Raw genomic sequence first — 15,235 nt, 5'->3', positions numbered from 1 at the left:
TCTGGTCTTTCCCACCCCCACCCCCACCCCCCCCCCCCCCGTGCCTGCTTTGTTCAAAAATACAAAGCAACAGGGCTGGAGAGTGGCTCAGTAATTCCAACCCAGACAGAGCTACAGAGAGAGACCCAGTCTCTCTCAAACAAACAAACAACACAAAGCACAGCCAGTTTCGGGGCGCACACCTTTAATCCGAACACTAGAGAGGCAGAGGGAGATGGATCTGAGTTTGAGGGCAGCCTGGTCTACAGAGGGTCCAGGACAGCTAGGGCTGCACAGAGAAACCCTGTGCCTAGAAAAACAAAACAAAACACACCAAACGCTAATATGGGGGGCTCCCAACTGCTAGAACCTGAACATCTTAATATAAGAATGATGGTAAGCAGCCTGCAGATGCAACAACAAACATGAACAGAGCCTCATCTTTCGAGATGGGGGAGATGACTCAATCATTCGTCCAGGGCCCAAAGTTCAGCTCTCAGCATCCCATCAGGGGCCTCACAAGCACCTGCAACTCCGGATCCAAATCCAGATGATCTGACACCCTCTTCTGTCTTCCACGGCACTGCCCACATGTGTGATACCCTGTCCACATGTACACAAGCATGTAGACATAGTTAGAAATTTAAAAAAATTCATCTTCAAATGTTTTTGGGGTTTTTTGATTTATTTATTTATTATATATAAGTACACTGTAGCTGTCTTCAGACACACCGGAAGATCCCATTATAGATGGTTGTGAGCCACTGTGTGGTTGCTGGGAATTGAACTCAGGACCTCTGGGAGAGCAGTCAGTGCTCTAACCGTTGAGCAATCTCTACAGCCCAAACGTTGTTTTTTTTTTTTTCTTCCCGTTTCCACATTTTATTATCATTTTTCTTTTCTTTTTTTTTTTTTTCTTTTTTCTTTTTTTCGGGGCTGGGGACCGAACCCAGAGCCTTGCGCTTCCTAGGCAAGCGCTCTACCACTGAGCTAAATCCCCAACCCCCCAAACGTTGTTTTTTAATCTTTCATTTTATGTTTTGCCTGAATGTTATGTGGGTGTTATCACGCGTACACAGTACTCACTGAGACCAGAAGAGGGCAACAGATCCCCTAGAACTGAAGTTATAATTGAGGGCCAATTCCCACAAGCTGCCTTTTTATATCCATAACCTCACATGTGCACATGCACAGAAGCACCAATGAAGAGATCCGTAAAAGGAAGCACTGGGTGGAGACGGCTCAGCAGGGAGGAGCAGGGGCTACTGTTGCAGAGCAGCCAGGTTTGGTTCTCAGCACCCAGTGGGCCTCAAGCACCTGCGATTCCAGGTCCAGGTCTCTGCCATCTCCTGGTCTCCAAGGTACTGCACCCCACGGTGCACGTAAACTCCAGCAGGCAAACACATGCACTGACACTAAATAAGAATAGGAAACTAAACTCTCCTTAAGCTCGTGGAGTAGAGTACAAGTCTGGGAAGAGGCTCCATCAACCTTACTATGACCTTACAGCCCCACGGCACAGAACCCTCGTGCAACGCAAACCCAACCCTACAGTGTGCTGTGTCCCGGCAGCACTGCACACAAGGCCTTGCTCTGCGCAGAGAGGAGGAACTCACATTCTCGTGCTTCATGTGCTTCAGCAGCCGCAGCTCCCTGTAGGTCCTTTTGGCGTGAATGATGGACTGAAACGGTCTCGACAGCTTCTTCACTGCCACACGATGTCCCGTCTTTGTATCAAAAGCAGCACTAATTAAGGAGGAAGAGCAAAAGCCCACCGTTAAACGAGCTCCGAATACTATTTCTAATACTTTCCAGGCCTTTTCATTTTCAAATTAAATTTGTGGCAAGACACAAAAAGAAAAACAGAAACCAAGATAAAGACTATAATGACTTATTACCCACCACCCAGGGAGGCTCCTATTTATTCAAGATGTTTCTTTTTGCCTCTATTGTCTGTATCAGCAGTTGGAAAGTATTTTCCACACAGTAACATTTTAGATTCTCCAAAGCCCAGGTAAGGTCCCCGACACAGCTCCACGGCGTGTAGTTGTTGCCTGAAAGCAGGCTGATAATGGGAGCTCATAAGATGGGTGTGGCTGTGTTCAGGTGGCAGCCTGTCCAGGAACCTCTGTATGAAGTCTGTGGCCCAGGCCTGTCACCTTGAGACTATATGCTGATCCTAGTGAAGGCTCCAGAAATTACATTACTCCTAGGAGAAGGAGCCCTCCCAAGTGCCCAGAGATGGAGGCACACACAGTAGGAAGCTCTTGGATGTGGGGAAGTGACAGGAGAACGAAAACTCACAACAGTGATGCACACGGTGACCACTGAATAAACCCAAGTGGGATGAGCATCAACTTGATGCCAGTGCCGCACCCCAGTGGCTAGAGCGGAATTCTCCCGGCCCAGTCTGTCCCTACTCAGAGTCTTCCTTTCGCCTCGGAACCATCGGTTTGATCTGTGATGACCTCTCGGGAGTTGCCAGCCTCCTTTCTGAGCCTTGTTCTCCCACAGTGGCAGTAACTTATACCAGACACTTCTCTCACAGTGCTGTCCTCAAGGGTGCTCTCACACAGTCACTTTGCTGTGGCACACATGACCACCACGTTCCCTTTGTTTCCCAAAGCCCTGGCCAGCAATCCTGAAGAACCCTCAGCTCTGCTGCAATTACCCGCTGACTAGAATTCCCATTACCCTCCGAAAGTCCGTCCCTCTCACAACGTACCCCTCCACCCCCAACTTCTGACCACATTCCTGGCAACTACATCATCCGACTGGAGGGCATATCCAGCGTCCTGTGTCCTGACCTCTCCGGAAACTCCTTTCTGCCTCATGCGGGCCTCACTTCAGCCATCTCTCTCCGCACTGACTCCCTTGAGTGCAGCAAGGGTGCTGACCTCATCGCTGGCTCTCCGGCTCTCCTGTCTTTAGCCTCCCAACCCTTCTATCCTTCCCCTGGGTAAAGTCTAATCTTGGGTGACCTCAACCACCTCATGTTTGAAAAATAAAAGAATGGACAATCAGACTGTTTCAAGCTTTTTACTTCTGAAAATAATTGCAAACATACTCTAAAACATGGCTCCCCTCACAAGGTCATTTTCACTATGAAGTGATCTGGTCACTTTTCTGTCTCTCAAACTTCCAATCCCTCCTCCCCTTTCCTTGAGAGATCAGAAGCCACCAAAGGGAGATCCATACAACTCTATCTCTTCGTGTGGATCTGTTCGCCCCAGCTGCCCTTGGCCAACACCCTCACGGTCTCTCCTGCTCTTAGGCACACACGCCCTCCAATCAAAACCCAAGACTGACAGTGCTTTGGAGCCATTCTACATCTCAGAGACATTCTTCCCACATATCACTGGCTTACTGTGTGTGTGTGAGAAAGACAGAGACAGAGACAGAGAGACAGAGAAGAGACAGGGAACTGAACCTAGGGATGTGAACGGTAGGCAAGCACTCTACCACTGAGTTATTTACATACTAATGCCTCTACTGGGTCTAGAAATTTCCCATATTCATTAACTCCTTCTGATGATTCCCCTCATAGTTAAAAAGTCCTCCAAAGCTTAAAAGAATCTCCAAATTCTCAAGGTATGGGACCCCCTCATGTCAGCTTCACCTGAGGATTTGTAAGGGAATTTGTGGACACCATCCTAGAGCTACAAATCAGGAACTGAAGACAGGCCAATTCTCACACCCTTCGTGCACTAAGACTAGAGTTGCTAACCTATACCTGTGCTGTTCATGTTCTCTGCAGACCAGTGGCCCTGGCCCTGCCTGGGAGCTCCTGCCTGGGAGCTCCTGAGAAGGCAGGATCTCAGCCTACATAGTGGAGTCTGCACTGTCACAATGTGATTCATACAGTTCCTAAGTTTGAGAAGCAGAGCTCTACACACAGTGCTGCTCTTCTCAAGCCCACTGACGGCTCGGTGAGCAAGTCCAGTGACCACTTTTCTGGATTAGCATTTGGCACCATACCACTTTTCTGTCCTCCTGTCAATCCTACAGAAGCCCCCATGGACACGGGGCTTTCTGGGACCTTCTCTGCATCATGTACTTCTACTATGTAAGCTCCCGATAATGGAGTTCTTCAGGGGAGGGTCCTGGGCCACTTTCTATTCTTTTTTTTTTTAAAGATTTATTTATTTATTATATATGAGTACACTGTAGCTGCCTTCAGACACACCAGAAGAGGACATCAGATCTCATTACAGATGGCTGTGAGCCACCATGTGGTTGCTGGGAATTGAACTCAGGACCTCTGGAAGAGCAGTCAGTGCTCTTAACCGCTGAGCCACCTCTCCAGCCCGCTGGGCCACTTTCTATCTTCTTGTCCTTGTGATCTCTTCTGTAGCTATGTTACAGTTAGTTCAACATGAAATAGCCTCCTCCACAGGCGTGTGTTAACACTTGGGACAGGCGTGCGTGTGTAACACTCACGTCCCAGTGGGTGGCACCCCTTCACTGCTGTTAGCAAACACCAGGCTGGCCTTAAACTCTCTCTACAGCTGAAGATGATCCTAAACTGCTGACCCTTCTGCCTCCTGAACACTGGAACCACAGGTGTGCCACCATGTCTAGCTGAGGGAACCCTAACATTTTAGGAGGTGGGAGGGCATAACCAGACAGCTCAGTCTAAGTACAAGCCTGACAGTCTGAGTTTGATTCCAGGAACTCAAATGGTAAAAGGAGAAAACCAACTTGAAAATGTCCCCTGCTGCACACCCGCACACCAGGACACATGCACACCCTGTGCATCCCCTCACACTGAACAAAGATGACTGAGTTGGGTACCCTATCTTTCCGTCCCATCCCTGCCGGCCAAGGTGTACAGAACAACCCAAAGCACACCCTTCCATGGTGCTCCGCTCCAGTGTACAGGGCTAGGCCAGCACAGGAGAGGCTGTGAGATGGAGAATGGCTGAAACCTTTGCTCCTTCAACCTCTTCTGCCAGGTGTTTGGACACAGGGATGAGAAAACCACACAACTGACCATTTCAGGCTAAATGCCATCAATAAACATCAAACCCGGGCTGGAGAGATGGCTCAGCTGTTAAGAGCACTGACTGCTCTTCCAGAGGTCCTGAGTTCAATTCCCAGCAACCACATGGTGGCTCACAACCATCTGTAATGGGATCTGATACCCTCTTCTGGTGTGTCTGAAGACAGTGACAGTGAACTCATATAAATAAATACATCTTTAAAAACAAAACAAACAAAAAACAACAATAAAACCTGCAAAGCCTATCTCTTCTTGAAATCTCTTTTCTAGGCAGCAGGACAGCGGGCAGTTCTGAAGGGGATACATAAATATGGAGAACTTGGCAAGGTGAAAACACCCACAACTGTCCCCTTCCTGTCATTCTTACACCAGGAAAAAGAGCCAACTGCTCCAACACAGTGTGAGCACTACACTAGCTGAGCAGGGGGAGAGGCTGCTGCTAAGCTGGGTGAGAACCCAAGTTCATCCACAAGCGCGGACTCCCACACACGTGTGCAGACAGACCTCTTTCTGACTCACACGCAATTTCAAAATAATGACTATTTTAAACTCAAGGAATTTTTCTCGAAATACAGAATAAAATGCACATTTCCTACCACAGTCTGTAAGTTTCAGATGAACTGACCTGGTCCCAGGGCTCACCCTGTATGTAGTCCCCCTGTATGGCCATGCCCTCCCCCACCCCAGGCCTACTCTGGGTGTGCTGGCTTCTTTCAGTTCCGTAAACTATTTGGACCTGCTGTTACTAGTTCCTTCTCCCCTACCCCGCACGCCACCCACATCTAAATCTTTATTCTTCCAGTAATGGCCCCTCAGAGGTGTACCCACCCACCTGAGGCATGCTCTCTCAGCCTTTCCACACTTTCTCCCCATAAGACGACCTTCCCTATGCCAGTGTGTGGTTACAGACAGAGGAAATGGCCATGGCCCTACACGATGTGGCCTCTTCAACTTCCACCCTGAGTGTCATGCCTCATGAAGCCTTTCTAACTTTGTCCTCTCCTTGGGATGAACCTGTGGGGAGCAGGGAGGGCCAGCAGGTGGTGGCTGCACCTACAGGTCCAGCTTGGTGGGGACAGCGGAGCAGCTGTCCATTATGGTCACCCACCCAGGCTCTTCTGTTGCCAGCTCCAGAGCAAGGGGCGCAGCTTCCACCCTGACTCCACTAGCTACTCAGGAGGACAGATGCCGCACAGGACTGGCAGTCCCCAATAATCACAATGATTACTATATGTTTACTTACCACCCACCAGGTAGTTAAACAAGGGCTGGGCTCTGGAGTAGACTATCAGGGTTTTAATACTAGTTGTACAACTTAATAACGGTATACTTTTGAGAAGTTAATTAAATTCTATCAACTCATATACAAAACAAAGATAATGTCGGTATCTAATATAAGGTACTAGTTTTTATGGCAGGTTTAGCAAAACCCTAATTTTGTAAAACTCAATTATCAGACATTAATAATGACTCCTACTGCCACCTGCCCTGGGCATGTTGAGGACAAGAAGTCCATCTGTTTCCCTCACCATCATGGTACAAAGGGCTCAAAACCCCAGTTTCCTCAATTGGCACTAAACAGTTCCCTCAGGGTTGGACACACACCAGACAAGCACTGGTCAGTGAGCTGAGCTGCACACCCTTTCTAATGTTTGTTTAATTTTCAGACAGGCTCTTGCAAAATTTTCTATACTGGCTTGAATTTACAATCTTTCTGCGAGTCACTCGTGTTCTGGGATTAGAGAGACATGCCGCCACTTGTGGTTTATAGGGTTGTTTTGTTTTGTTTTTGAGGTTTTGTTTTTGGGGGGACAGGGTCTCTCTGTGCAGCCCTGGCTTGTCCTGGAATTCACTCTGTAGACCAGGCTAACCTTGAACACACAGATATCTGCCTGCTTCTGCCTCTCTAGTCCTTGGATTAAAGGCATGCACCCCTACCACCGAGCTATGGTGTTATTTTATTTTATGAATAAAAAAGAAAACAGTATATATGGTAGCTGTATATATGGTCACAAAGCTTACTATCTACCTGGGATAACAAAATGCACACTATGCCAGGAATGCCCAGTTAAACAGCCAACATACAGTTAAACATTTCTCAGAACCCTGGATTAAAAAAACCACATATATGTATGTTTGACATATATTGAGGCCTGATGAAATGGTTCGGCAGGTAACGACCAGAGGGTAAAGGAACTTGCTGGCAGGCCTGAGAGTACATCCCCTGGGACCACACGGTAGAAGGAGAACTAACTCCTGCAAGTTGTCCTCTGACATCCCTAAGTGTGAGCAGGTTAAGATTCATATTCATTCATTTATTCATTCTCATCCTCTCATTCTTTTCCTGACTTCTTGCTCTTCCAGAGGTCCTGAGTTGAATTCCCAGCAACCACATAGTGGCTTATAAGCATCTGTAATGGGATCTGATGCCCTCTTCTGGTGTGTCTGAAGACACACACACACATAGAGGAGTAGTGAGGTTCGTGCCTATAATAACACAGCTTGGAAGGCAGAGAGAGGTGGAACATGATAGAAGCCAGTGTGGGGTACAGAGTAAGACTATTCTCAAAACACAGGCACAGACACAAGTAGGGTTCAAAGTTTGTATCTGTTGCAGCCTGGTCACAGGAAAACCAGACATGACTTGAAATTCCAACAGCAGCAGTTTAAAGTCTACTGCATTCTTGGGTCTCACACACGGAGCAATGAGCAAGACTCCACCTTTATTCAAGTCTCAAAGGCTAAAGAACAAGTCTCAGAAGCAGAAAATGGCTATCAGAGGGAAACTGCATTCATACAGAAGAAGTGTCTACTGTATCCTACACTTAGAACACTGTTTGAACAGTGTATGCTTCTATTCTGATTTTTTTTTTTAAAACAAGCTTCCATGTCTCAAGGAGGCCATTAGTAGAGTGAGAAACATGACTCACAGTGCTACTCTGTCACTGAGGGGTGTTTTCAACCTAAGGAAACCACTAGTTAGTTGCAATTACATCTCCTTCTAATGATACTTACATGGACATAATCACCATATGTAAATCTGAGACCTACATTCCTAAATCACAATCATTTTTCATTTTACCAAAGCTTTTTCAAATCTGCCTTTTGCAATATTCACTGATGCAGTCCCACCAGATGTTCGCACACATAACAAAACACCATCTCAGTGAACATCTCATTGCTTCTTCCCTAATCATATGCTTTCATTACAACATACTAATTTTTACCATAGAGGACACACACTCCCATTAAAGCACACCTTCCAAGTACAAGACAGACAGCAGGAATTACTCAAGACAGTTTTTGTGGGTTAAAACCCTCCAGCAAAGGCTGCCAATGCCCCAGCTCTATGCACTAAAATGCTTGTTTTCTCTCCCAAGCAAAGCAGTATTTGGAAAGAACAGAAACTATGCATTCTGCCCTAAATTATAAATTTCCAAAAGCAGAAGCTACTGGAAAACCTTTAAGCCATCTAAAAAGCAAACTGAAAGCTCAGAGGAAGGAATGCAAAATGCACTCAGCAAGTGACTACCTCACATAATATCCTGGCACTGTCTAGCTCTCTTAAATTCAAAAGGCAGCTTGAGAAAGGGCCTCTTCTCTCACTGGCCTAGAACTTACCAAGTAGGCTGGACAGGGCAACCAGCAAACCCAAGACCTACCTGTCTGTGCCTTCCCAGTGCTCAGATTACAAGTGCATGCTGTGACACCCAGATTCTGCCCCCCCCAAAATGTGGTTTTCAGGGGAACAAAACGTCCCCTCTGTTGAAAACCACTGATCTCGAGAAGACTGAGGCAGCCCTGTGCAGAGATCTAGATGGTGAGGACAGGCCTTCTGCCAACAGCCACAAGGGTGAGCCGCCCTCAGAGGCTCCTCCAGCCTGACAAACGTAAAGGCCCTTATTTTACCACTCCAGTCCAATCAGGGGTTTCACAAGGTCATTTCAACACAGGTATATGCTGCATTGCGAGAGTTATGCTCCTCCCACTATGTCTTCTCTTATAAAAGGGGCTATTTTCCAAAGCCTCATTACACTGCACCACTCAGAGTCTCAACAGCAAACATTTAAGTAATCCTAAAGAATTCACTCACTTTGAGCAAATCTAAAGTGTCAGACTATCCATATTACGTGGAAGTTACTATGGTCTTGCTACTAGCATGAAAAAGCTGGCATAGCAACAGTTCCTAGGCTCCCTCTCAGCTACCAACCTAATCATGGGTAACCACGAGCTGATGCCTCTACAGGCTAACACCCCAAGTACAGAGGTCTCCAGCTATACAGCATTTGGACATCTTATGATAGTACTTAGGTATTATCTAGTGCTGAGCCACAAATCATCCCCAAACGTGCAGCGCTAAACCTGATCTATCCGTCTCCTGTTGTGGGTCAAGAACTGGGAAGCAATTTAGCAAGGTGGCTCTGGCTGTCTCCCTGAAAGCTGAAGTGAAGAGATAAATGGGGCACAGCAAGTCTCTTGTAACTGTTTTTAAATTTCCTTCACGTGAAGGTGTGCTTGCCTACATGTGTGCCTGTGTACCATATGCAGCAGGAGCTGAAAGGGGAAGTCACGTCCCTTAGAACTGGAGTTACAAATGGGTGTGAGCCGCCGTGTGGGTCCTGAGACTCAAACTCAGATCCTTTGGGAAAGCAGCCAGTGCTCTTAACTGCAGAGCATCTCTCCAGCCCCAAAGTGACTTTTATCCCTGACAGAGGCTGGAGGCTCCTTTTCCAAGGATTCTCTCAGCTGCTGTGCTTGTCCTGTAAGACTCTCACAGGACTTTCTTTAGAAAGGCTGACTTTGCACTGGAGAGATGGCTCAGTGGTTAAGAGCACTGACTGCTCTTCCAGAGGTCCTGAGTTCAATTCCCAGCAACCACATGGTGGCTACAACCATCTGTAATGGGATCTGATGCCCTCTTCTGGTGTGTCTAAAGACACAGTGAACTCATATACATTAAATAAAATACTTTTTTAAAGAAAGGAAGGAAGGGAGGAAGGGAGGAAGGAAGGGAGGAAGGGAGGAAGGAAGGGAGGAAGGGAGGGAGGGAGGAAGGAAGGGAGGAAGGGAGGGAGGGAGGGAGGAAGGAAGGAAGGAGAGAAGGAAGGGAGGGAGGAAGGGAGGAAGGAAGGGAGGAAGGAAGGGAGGGAGGAAGGAAGGAAGGGAGGAAGGAAGGAAGGGAGGGAAGGAAGGAAGGGAGGAAGGAAGGGAGGGAGGAAGGAAGAAAGGAAGGAAGGGAGGGAGGGAGGGAGGAAGGAAGGGAGGGAGGAAGGAAGAAAGGAAGGAAGGGAGGGAGGGAGGGAGGGAGGAAGGAAGGGAGGGAGGAAGGAAGAAAGGAAGGAAGGGAGGGAGGGAGGGAGGAAGGAAGGAAGGAAGAAAGGAAGGGAGGAAGGAAGGAAGGAAGGGTGATTTTGTTCCCCAGAGGACACAACCAAGTCGTAGAGAAGAATGTTACTAGCACCAAGCTGCTTGCTAAGCATCCTAAGCAGACACAGCAGCCAAAGATTAGGAACAACTATTTGACCCCAAATGCCAAAGTGTACCAGAGCTGAGAAACTCTGCTCTACAACAGGGGTGTCCAAGCTTCGGAACTGTGATAGAGTGATATCACCTCATGTGTCGGGCGGATTCAGAGCTATCCTGATGCACACGGCCTGCAAAGCAGCCTGCAGGCAGCCAGCTGGAAGGTCTGGTCCTTCAGCGGTGTTCCCAGAGAAAAGTAACCTCATTTACAGCACTCCTTCTGCAGCCATCCATTCCTGCCACATTCTACACCCGAGCCACCAAGTACCTTTCTCACCAGAGGGGAGGGAACTGAGCTCTGCCTCAACTGGACACATTTGTCTTTATTCAGACTACAGACACTCTCTAACTTTGCTCCCCAACTTTGTTCTATGCACCTTTAAGACAGTGAGGAGGTGATAAACATTCAGTACCAACCAAAGCACTGGGAATTCGGACATGAGCTTCTCCAGGCTGGTGATAAGCAGCCAGCCCCTTTCTAATGCTCAGCAGCAGCAGCCATCCAGCAGCCATCCCAGTAAGCCATGTGCTCGCACATGACCATGCACTCTGTTGCTAAGGCAGGACACTGGGGTGGACAAGTGTGTTAGGAGCACTATGACTTAATATTCCAACTTACTGGGTTTTTTGGTTTGGATTTCTTTTGGGCAAAAACAAACAAAAATAAACAGAACCCCCAAACCAATGTTAAGTCAAAGCTGTATTTTCAATGTATTTCTCTACATAAGAATCTTTTTTTTTTTTTGGTTCTTTTTTTCGGAGCTGGGGACTGAACCCAGGGCCTTGCGCTTCCTAGGCAAGCGCTCTACCACTGAGCTAAATCCCCAGCCCCCATAAGAATCTTTTTATTGGGCTTGAGATGGCTGAGCAGTTAAGAGCACTGGCTGCTGTTCCAGAGGACCTGGGTTCCATTCTCAGCACCCACATGACAGCTCACAAATGTCTATAACTTCAGTTCCAGGGGATCTGACACCTTCACAGACATATACGTAGGCAAAACACCAGTGCACATAAACAAAAATAAATCTTTTTTTAAAAAAGGAATCTTTTATTGATTTAGAAATTTACATTAGCAAGTTTAAATGTACACCATGAAATACAAAGAAAAACAAACCGGTAGTCAAAATAGGAGTTCTAGTTTGGCACTTACCAGCAGGTGATCGCAACCAAAGCTTTCACACACCTGTTTCCAAAGAACTAGAACAGGGAGTGCCAGCCCTGCCTAGCCCAAAATGCCACGAGGAGGCTCAAATAAATACGCTGAGGGTGCTTTATATTAAAGCCAAAAGTGTTGTTTGTGTCTGTGTGTGAACTTGTGCGTGCGATGTCTGTGGAGGCGCTGGACACAGAACTTGGATCCTCTGCAGGAACAGTATGAACTCTCGACAAGTGAGCCGTCTCTCCAGCCCCAGAAGGTAGTTTTCCTGCTCCACATTGAAGTGAACATCCAACTATAAAGTCAGTCTGTGCTGCAGTCTCCAGCATGGGCTTCCGTGGAGTGAGCTCTCAATGTTCTGAGAGCTTTCTCTCACACTGAGGTTGAGCCTATCTCTCTCTGAAGGAACAGTGAAGAGATTGTTCAAATGAAATCGGGAGTCCTTGAAATCCTCCTGATGTCAGTCTGTGGCACCTGTAGTTTCTACAAGCTAAGTGTGTGCTCGGATTCAACATGTCTCAGATGGATCCTGAGAATTACTACAATTGGCAACACACTGTAACCAATCCTTTAAAGACTGAACTAAAAACCAGCTTTCCTCTGCAAGCTTGTCTCCTACTCCAGGCTGAGAGAGCAGAAGCTGTGGTTTGTCTTTTATCGCTGGCATCTAGTCATGACCTGATCATAAAACAAAAATAATAAACACATACCAAAACCAGATCACTGCTGACCTCAAGAACAGAGAAGCCTGGGGTGATGGAAAGACAGAAGTGTTTGCAGACAAACTGGCCGATGGTAGCAGAACAGCCTCCAACCAGGCCCATCAACGCTTCAGCAGAAAGATTTTTTTTTTTTTTTGGTTCTTTTTTTTTTTTGGAGCTGGGGACCGAACCCAGGGCCTTGCGCTTCCTAGGCAAGCGCTCTACCACTGAGCTAAGTCCCCAGCCCCTCAGCAGAAAGATTTTTAATACTGTTCCTTCCACTGTACAAGTCACGGTAACAGCTATGCTACGTACAGACGTTCTGCTAGTCAGAAACAGGTTCTAAACAGAAACTCTTAGGGAAGCAGTTACCTGACTCCACCTGCAGAACTACATCTTGACTCCTGGGTGACTGAAACACAGCGAGAGCCACACCTGGCTGGGTCAGGCTGGCCCTCTTCCCTTCTGTTCACTCACATCATATTCTCTCCTGTCCGCTCCCTTTCATGCTCCCCAACTGAAGAGTGTACTCAGCTCTCAAAGTAACTTTTAATCTTTTTTCCTCCATGAAACCATTCAGGCTGGAGAGATGGCTCAGAGGTTAAAAGCACGGACTGCTCTTCCAGAGGTCCTGAGTTCAAATCCCAGCAACCCCATGGTGGCTCACAACCATCTGTAATGGGATCTGATGCCCTCTTCTGGTGTCTGAAGACAGCTACAGTGTGCTCATATACATGAAATAAATAAATCTTAAAAAAAAAAAAAGAGCTCTTTGTTCTCTTCTCTTCCCTGCTCTTCCCCTCTTCCCTGTCCCTTCTCTCTACCCCCACCCCTTCCCTCCATGGGCTCATGGCCGGCCTTTCCTCTCCTCTCCTCTTCCTCATTAAACCTCTCCACGTGGAAAAAAAAAGAAAAAAAGAAAAAAGAAATCATTCTAAATACTATAACACACAACTACCACTTCTGTGTTTATGACCACACTATGTGAATATAGTTCCCTAGTCTGCTTCCTTATTTCTAAATAGTCTGGTTCCACATGCTGGTGAGCCTGGAACACTATCTGATAGGTATCAACAAATTTTCTTCACTACAGTAAATCCAAAACTTAAATTTAAGTGTGAATAAACACGCGCACACACAGGCACACTGTAATGGTTAGTGCTGTTAACTGGACAGGATCTAGACTCACCTGGGAGACAGGCCTCCTGGCGTGAGGGATTTATCTTGATTGCATGACTGGGCTGGGAACACCCAGTCATTCCCTGGCTGGGATCCTGGACATAGCAGCAGGGAGCTGAGGAGCAGCGTGACCTCCTCCTCACTGTGTTTCCTGACTGCCGACTGGCTGTGACAGCTGCTTTAGGATCCTGTTGCTAACTCCCCCACCATAAAGGACTATATTCTTCAGCTGTGAGCTAAGAGAAACCTTTTTCCTTCCCATTACTTTTGCCAGGGTACTTCATCAAAGCAATGGGAAAAGAAAGTAAGAGACACATGATGCAAACAAAACACCAATGCACAGAAAACCAAACAAATAAATCATTAAAAAAATAAAAACAAGGGGGCTGGAGAGGTGGCTTACTGACTGCTCTTCCAGAGGTCTTGAGTTCAATTCCCAACAAATACATGGTAACTCAACCAACTGTAATGGGATCCCGTGCTCTCTTCTGGTGTGACTGAAGACAGCTAGTGTTCTCACATACACAAAATAAAGAAATCTTTGAAAAAATAAATAAAATTAAAAAAAACTAATCATGGAATGTAGGGTGCAATAGAATCTTGCACATCTCAGTGAACTCAGAATTTACAAGATTAGACGGTCTTAGTTTTTTTCTTTTTTTTTTCTTTTCTCTTTTTTCTTTTTTTTTTTTTCTTTTCTCTTTTTTCTTTTTTTTTCAGAGCTGGGGACTTGCCTTGTGCTTGCTAGGCAAGTGCTCTGCCACTGAGCTAAATCCCCAACCCCACGGTCTTAGTTTTTTGAAATAGGACTAGCCCCACACTAACCTCAAACTCAGTCACCCTGCCTCAACCCCTTGACTGCTGGAATTACTGGTCTTTTCCACCACACCTAGCACAACAGGGGAGGCTCAACCTCCTAGAGTACTTTTGTACAGCAATGTGTCCAAAATGCATATACATAGAAAAAAAACCCTTGAGAACGAGCCATGATGATGATGACGACGACGACGACGAGGAGGAGGAGGAAGAGGAAGAGGAAGATAAAGGAGAGGAGGAAGAAGAGGAGGAAGATAAGGAGGAGGAGGAAGAGGATTGACCAAAGATAAACATAGACTATCAGGACAACAGAGTGCTTTGAAGAAGCATGAAGACAACACACAGTAGGACTGTCGGAATCCAAGTTCTACCCCTTGAACCACATATAAGTGCTGGGTGTGGTGGTGGCCCTTGTAACCCCAGGACAGAAGAGGGGGATTGCTGGGACTTGTTGGCCAGCCAGCCTAACAAGAGATCCAGGTCAATGACACCCTGTCTGAGAGGAGACAGACTGCATCCTCTAGCTTCCACACACACTTGTGAACAGGCAGGTACACACACAAAGACATAAAGCTCAGCATCAAATATTAACAGTCACAAATTCTAATACAGAATTAGTTATTGCCATGTCAGAATCCTTTAAGCGTTACCATGGATAATTCAGCAAACACCAAAACATGAGTGTAAACAGCAGGCTCTAAGTCACAAATAAAGCTCATTTTCTGAAATTCACATATTACTGAAAAAGTCACCCTCTGTTATTGTCTTATACTTTAAAGACTAAAATGTTAACACGAACCTTCAGAATTTCGCTGAGAGTATTGGTGCACACCTGTAACCCGGCAGGGGCAGGGGCAGGGGCAGGGGCAGGGGCAGGGG

General features: G+C 46.7%; 1 protein-coding gene across 3 annotated transcripts in view; it reads right to left on the bottom strand.

The window, feature by feature from the left end:
* The window catches only part of Mapk14 (mitogen activated protein kinase 14), a 61,007-nt gene that overhangs the window by 34,148 nt on the left and 11,624 nt on the right, over positions 1-15,235 (bottom strand). For all 3 annotated transcript variants that reach the window (XM_063279559.1, XM_006256142.5, NM_031020.3), the window contains exon 2: positions 1,596-1,725. In XM_063279559.1, the coding sequence (XP_063135629.1) occupies positions 1,596-1,725 (130 nt within the window). The remainder of the gene's footprint in view (positions 1-1,595; positions 1,726-15,235) is intronic.

Source organism: Rattus norvegicus, chromosome 20 (assembly GCF_036323735.1).
Source record: "Rattus norvegicus strain BN/NHsdMcwi chromosome 20, GRCr8, whole genome shotgun sequence".
NCBI lineage: Eukaryota > Metazoa > Chordata > Mammalia > Rodentia > Muridae > Rattus > Rattus norvegicus.
This window is presented reverse-complemented; position numbering and strand designations above follow the sequence as displayed.